This window comes from Chrysochloris asiatica, unplaced genomic scaffold (genome assembly GCF_000296735.1).
Source record: "Chrysochloris asiatica unplaced genomic scaffold, ChrAsi1.0 scaffold00151, whole genome shotgun sequence".
Lineage (NCBI taxonomy): Eukaryota > Metazoa > Chordata > Mammalia > Afrosoricida > Chrysochloridae > Chrysochloris > Chrysochloris asiatica.
In genome coordinates, this window is record NW_006408669.1 from 3,699,098 (window position 1) to 3,705,464 (window position 6,367).

The 6,367-nt window shown below is 45.0% G+C and overlaps 1 protein-coding gene across 1 annotated transcript in view; it reads right to left on the reverse strand.

Moving 5' to 3' along the window:
* POLE4 (polymerase (DNA-directed), epsilon 4, accessory subunit) overlaps positions 1 to 5,048 on the reverse strand; it is a 9,324-nt gene extending 4,276 nt beyond the window's left edge. Inside the window, exons 1-3 of the mRNA XM_006870791.1 lie at positions 4,804 to 5,048; positions 4,212 to 4,296; positions 2,198 to 2,239 (exon numbers count right to left, since the gene is read on the reverse strand). Of these exons, the coding sequence (XP_006870853.1) occupies positions 2,198 to 2,239; positions 4,212 to 4,296; positions 4,804 to 5,025 (349 nt within the window). The 5' untranslated portion in view covers positions 5,026 to 5,048. The remainder of the gene's footprint in view (positions 1 to 2,197; positions 2,240 to 4,211; positions 4,297 to 4,803) is intronic.
* Between the last annotated feature and the right edge of the window lie 1,319 nt (positions 5,049 to 6,367).

The following is a 6,367-nucleotide window of genomic DNA, read 5'->3' on the forward strand; positions in this document are numbered from 1 at the left end:
AATCTGTGAAACACCTCACAACATGGTTGAACCTGGAAGACATTATACTGAGTAAAATCAGTCAAATCACAAGGGGATAGGCATTGTATGGGACCAAAGTTGTAAATATTTAAAAAAAGGTTTTCTTGATAAGAGAAACAATCTACGATGGTTACAGGATAGTGGAAGGGAAAATTATTCATGGGCTAGAGGGTAGACACATGTTAACACAGGTGACAGGGCAGGTTAGCAGAGGAAAGATGAATGTAGCAAGAGACACAAGGAGGAATGCAATAGTAAAAGTGAGTAAAAGTAAAATGCTATTAACTGATGGTACAAGGAAGGGATTGCAACTATGTAATGAAGCAAAGTGTATGACTTGTTGACTGTAAAACTGATAATCTGCTCTGTAAACTTACATTCAATTCATAATAAAAAGTTTAGAAAAAAGAAAAGCTTATAAGCAGCCATCTAAGGTGCAACACTTGGTCTCTCCATGTGCAGAAAAAAGAAGAGTGATGACAATTGAAGGTGTCTGGAACCAGTTAGTCTAACGGAACATGCCAACATCAGTCTCCATGACTCTGCGACAAGAAAATCTGATGGACTCCTGCTCCCACCAACTGCCCTGAAAGGGGTCACTTTCAGAGGTCCCAGTAGAGTGGCAGAAAATGTAGAATAAAACTCAAAATTATTAAAAGACTGGGCTTACTGGTCTGAAACAGACTGGAGGAACCAGAAACTATGGCCCTCAGCCACCCTTCAGGTCTGTAAAGGAACTCGCTCTCATGGCCCAATTTTCAGCCAAGCATTAGATAAGTATATAGAGGGGGTGGTGGACAACAAAACTAGTAAGGTCTGCTCACCATGGAATGGTCAAGCATTCAAAATCAAAAGGGCAACACTTACCTAAGAACAAAGCTGAGAAGGGACAGGAAGGTGGGTGGAATTGAAGCAGGAACCACAGAGAGGAAGTGGGATAAATGTTGGGGATGGCAATCATTGAGATGAAACAGTCTAGGATTTGTTAAATGGAAAGCTAATGATCTTGTCTGTAAACCACTCAATTCACAATAAAAAGTTAAAAGAAAGAATAAGGGGCCTAAGCCAATACGGAGATGTACAACAAAGAAGTAAATAGTGAAAAGAAATACGCCACACAAATATTTCTAAAGGTAAACAGACTTGATAAAATAACGTGAATACCCCAGTTTGGCAAAGGTAAGAGTAATCTATGGGCAAATGGCTTTCACAAAGCCACTTAACCACAACTTGTGCGGTGGTAGTGGTAGTTATGTGTCGTGGAGTCGGTTCCAATTCTTAGCGACCCTGTACAGGGTTTCCGAGGCTATAAATCTTTACGGGAGCAGAAAGCCTCATCTTTCTCCCACGGAATAGGTGGTAGTTCCAAACTGCTGACCTTGTGGTTTGCAGCCCAATTTGTAACTACTACACTACCAGAGCTCCTTACAACGTGTGTAGTGTAAAGTGTTCAAATTTAAGGCAGAAATAGCTTAAAGAAATGAGATAGTTCAAATATTTGCTATTTCAATGACACGATCCAATTATCAATTAGTACATAACAGTTAACCCAAAATTCCTAACAAATATGATACAGACAAGTAAAAAATCATATGCCTACAAAATAATCACATTACAGATTACTGAAAAAGAAAAAGGAACAAGAAGGACTGTAAACACTGGCAATCGTTTCCATTCTCTAACACTAAGATGAGGAAGAAGGTTTATTACATCTAAAGATAGAAACCAGGAGTCCTAGTGTGGCGCTGTGGGTTAATGTGCTAGACTGCAAAGCCATTTGAACTACAAGGTCGGTGGTTCTAGCTCACCAGCTGCTCCTTGGAAACCCTATACAGGGTAGCTATGGGTTGGAATCGACTAGACGGCACTTCACAACAACAAAGATAGAAACCAAGGAAGAAATCACACTTCTGAATTCATCTAACTCTACCAAGTGTTTATATATTCCCTCCCACTTCTTTATGGCTAAAAATTTTCAGGTAGATGTTCTAGTCTCACAAGGTAACAAACTGAATCTTACTTAATTTAGCAAGCTTGTTTTTCTTTCTAACAGGAAGAAGAGTTATCCCTACACAAACAAGGAAAAACCAAATGTCCATTTTATAAGCTGTTAAATGCAGACCCGTTAGCATGGAAGATAAACGTGGAAATGATTACCCATGGACAGAGAACTCACCTTCCAGAAAAGCAAATTCATCCACAGCTTCTATTGCGTTATCTGAAACACAAAGTAAAGGACATTTGTGTTCTAGTTCTGTGGCTACCAGCCCTAAATAGCACCACTCACACAGTGAAGGCCTTATGCAAATGAGGGGCCTTATGAAGGGTGCCCTTTGTGGTCTGGAGCCTGTCCTTGAGATCCATGTCACTCCACAGGAGAGGGCACATACTGTTGTGTGAAGACAAAATTCATAACCCCCCTGTAGTCCTGATTTAAACCTAAATTGACTTAACTTTTTACTCTGAACATCATTAGTTTGGCAATATAGAAAGAGAGTGAGAATACATAAGTCAAAGAGCATTGCTACAAAATCACAGAAACCTTTATTAAACAAAAATATCAAAACATGAAGCTATTTTCTCAACATAACCTCCACCTAGGTGTGAACATTTCTTAAGGTGGTGCATCCAGATCTCTAAGACCCACAACAAGACAGACTGACGCAGTGACAGCCAACAAGGCTCAAAGCCAGGACCAAGCAGCGTTTCCTTGTGCTGTAGACGGGATCACTGAGTCAGAAGTGACTTAACAGCACCTAACACCTCTTTCCCAAAGAAGTCTCTGCTCTTCGAGCTTGTTTAGCGCCATCAAGTTGGTTCCAACCCATAGCAATTCTGTATAGGGTTTCCAAGGAGTGGCTGGTGAGTTTGAAACACAGATCTTGTGGTTCAAACCGATCTTGTGGTCCAGTGCTTATCCTACAGCACCACTAAACAACAACAAAACGATAGTTTTGGCATCCTCGAGGGACTCAAACCATGCTCCTTTTAAATATTTTTTAAGTTTGGGGAACACAAAGGAGTTTCAAAGGGCAAGATCAGGGCTGTACGGTGGGTGGGTTAAGGTTTCCCAACAAAATTCTCAAATGACAGCCCTTGCTACTCTCAAGAACAAGCAGGTACATTGTCATGATGAAAAAAATTATCAGTGCAATTCTCCTGGCCTTTTTCTCACCAATGCAGTTTTCAATTTTCTTCCTAACAAGTCCCAGGGATCATCATGTCTCCAGAAAAATCTATCAACATTACCCCTTTGAGGGTGGTACTCAGTGCCACTGAGTCCGTTCTAACTCATTGTGACCTTGTGTAGGGTTTCCAGCGAGCACCTGGTAAGACTGAACCGCCGACCTTGGGATTCAACCCATCCTTACAGCCCAGCACATTAACCTGCAGCACCATATCAGGACTCCCTTTTTAGAGTCCCTCAAAAAACAGTTATCTAAACCTTCTCTGCCTTGAATTTAACAGGCCTAGGAGTCCTGGTGTGGCACTGCAGGATAAGCACTGGACCAAACGGTCGATTTGAACTGCAAGGTAGGCAGTTCAATACTTACCAGTCACTCCTTGGAAACCCCACACAGGGTCACTATAAGTCGGATCTGACTTGACGGCACTTAACAAGGAGAATGCCTCAGAAGCCAGTTTTCATTGGACTTCTTTTTGAAGGCACCCTAACAAGACTAATACACATGTATTACTGAGAGAACTTGTCTGCAGTCATCCACTGAGACAAATTTAAGTATGCTTTGTTTGGAATAAACCTATGCAAGTATGAACTGGAACCCTACTGGCAATACTTCTTGACTTTTCCTAGTACATTTTCTAGAAGTTCACACATTACCAACTAGAGTATTTCCAACTAGAGTATTACCAACTAGACAAAGGGATAAGAAATCAAACCCATAGTCTAGGGGAAAAAGAAACCCAAGCCTGGTACAAAATAGTAGAAGGTGTGAAGGGGTCTACTCAACTTTGACAACACATAGCCTCCTTTAAACTCAGCCCCACCAACCCTCCAGCCACCCAGCATAGAGTCTAAAGTTAGGGCTTCCTGGCACTGTGGCAGGCCACTGGGGAAATATCAACGTGAGACCCAGTGGGACCCCCTATCAAGCCACGCCTTCTCAACCAGTAAGTAGGGAAGCCCAGACCAGCCCTCCCATGTCCACTTCAACATAAGGACACTCTACCCAAATCTCTTCTCTGGAGGGTTTTCCTCTTTCCTTGTTGAGCGCAGCAATAGGCATCTTTTGCAATGGTCTCCACAAACAATTCCTGTGGAGCAAACAAGAAGTGTTCAATAATCGGTTCTAGAACAGATGTTTCTGAATGATGCTGTTGGAGAAAGGCAGTGATCTTACTGAAGTTGAAGGTTGTCCTATATTTCATTACGGTTTATTTCCCTTCCCTCCCTCGCATTAGCTTAGAATGGCACGTCCCCTCTATGACTTACAAATCCACCCGACTCATTCATTTGAGACACCTCTAAGTTCTGTGCTTGCCAAGATGTATATTAAAGTCACTGCCCAGGTTCTCCTAAATACAGATGTGTTAACTATTGTAGGCATGTGACCTCCTTCCTTCAAACACTCACAATCCCAGCTTTGGGTCCCCAAGCAAACTCTGCCCATACCTTCAAGCTCCTCTGCTTCCGCCCATGCTGCCGCTAAGCCCCGCCCCTATCTCCCCGCCCTCTCGGAAGCCCCCTGGAGCCCCGCCCCTCATTGCGCTTCCTTTCCCTTCCGTCCCGCCTGAGGCGTGGGCCTCGCTTTAGCGCCGCACCGCGGCTCGTGCCAGAATGAAGATGGCTTCCTGTCCGGCGAGCGTCACGTCGGGGTCCGCCTTCACCAGGGCCTTCACTCGAGCCAGTGGTAGCCTCGAAAGACGAGCCCCGGGCGCATTCGTCGGGGCTTGAGGCTGTGGGGCCGCTGCCTCACTCACAGGCCCATCTTCTTCTCGGGGTACCCCGTTGCCAGTCACTGCCGCCGCCGCCGCCGCCGCCATCCCGGCCCAGAGCGTGCTGCGCGCGGCCGAGATTGAGCGCGCACACGCGGCGCCTGACCCTTTCCCGCTCAGGCTGAAGGCCACGCCCCTGGGCTGGTGGCCCCGCCCCTCAGGCTGTGGGCGATCCTGGAATCTCGCGGGAGGGCAGCCTGGAGCTTTGTCTCCGCAGGCCTTCGCTGCTCCCTCACAGCTGGTGGTTTCCTGGGTTGCGGTTCCCTAGTGACCTTCTGCCGCCTGTCAGGCCTAGTTGGACCCCAGCACCGCCTCTTCCACCCACCCATCCATTCTACTGCCCTATAGGACAGAGCAGAACTGCACCAAAGAGTTTCCACGACTACAAATGTTTTACCCTAGCTGGCCGCCTCATCTTTCTCCCGCTAAACGAAGGGTTTGAACTGCCAACCTTCTGTATAGCAGCCTGTGGTGGTGCACACACAAAGTTTTTTGCTGTTCTGCTCGTTTTCTGAAAAGGTGACTCAACTCTTAGTAGGAAAGCCCAGTTTTGCCTGCTGGAAGAACACTGTTAGTGACATGCAGTCCGCTTCCACTTATAGTATTTCTGAGGCTGTAAATCTACGGGAGCAGAAAACCTCATGTTTCTCCCGCAGAACAGCTGGTAGATTCGAACTGTTGACCTTTTGGTTCACAGCCCGATTCGTAACCACTACACTACCAGAGTCCCTTCCACAAAAATCTTAGGATGCTTTAAATAGATTTGGAGTCCTGGTGTGACGCTATGGGATAAAGCAGTGCATCACAAGGTTGGTTTGAACCACAAAGTTGGCAGTTCAAATTCACCAGCTGCTCCTTGGAAACCCTATACAGGCTCACTATGAGTTGGAAACGACTCGACAGCACTTAACGACAGTAATATTCACCATGTGACATGTATTTTAGCTAGATTTTAAATTTGTTTTTACAAAATGTAACGTTTTTCATAGATGAGAAAAATTTGAACCATAAGCTTACCTGATTTCACCCCAAAAGATTATGTGTTAGAAGAAACATCAGAATTCTTTTGGAACTGTGCTAAAACCAACCAAACTCTACTGTGTTTTACTGTAAACATACTTGTCAGGGACTAAACGAACTGAAACACTCCTTTTGGACTTAAAATAGTCATGCCCTGGGAGCTCTGGTAGCGTTGTTGTTGTTGTTAGGTGCCAGCGAGTTGGTACCAACTCAAAGTGACCTTATGCACAGCAGAACGAAACACTGCCCGATCCTGGGCCAACCTCACTATTGTTGCCACACTTGAGTCCATCAATGCTGCCACTTGGCCAATCCATCCCACCCTACCTTACCAAACATGATATCCTTCTCCAGCAACTGGTACCTCCTG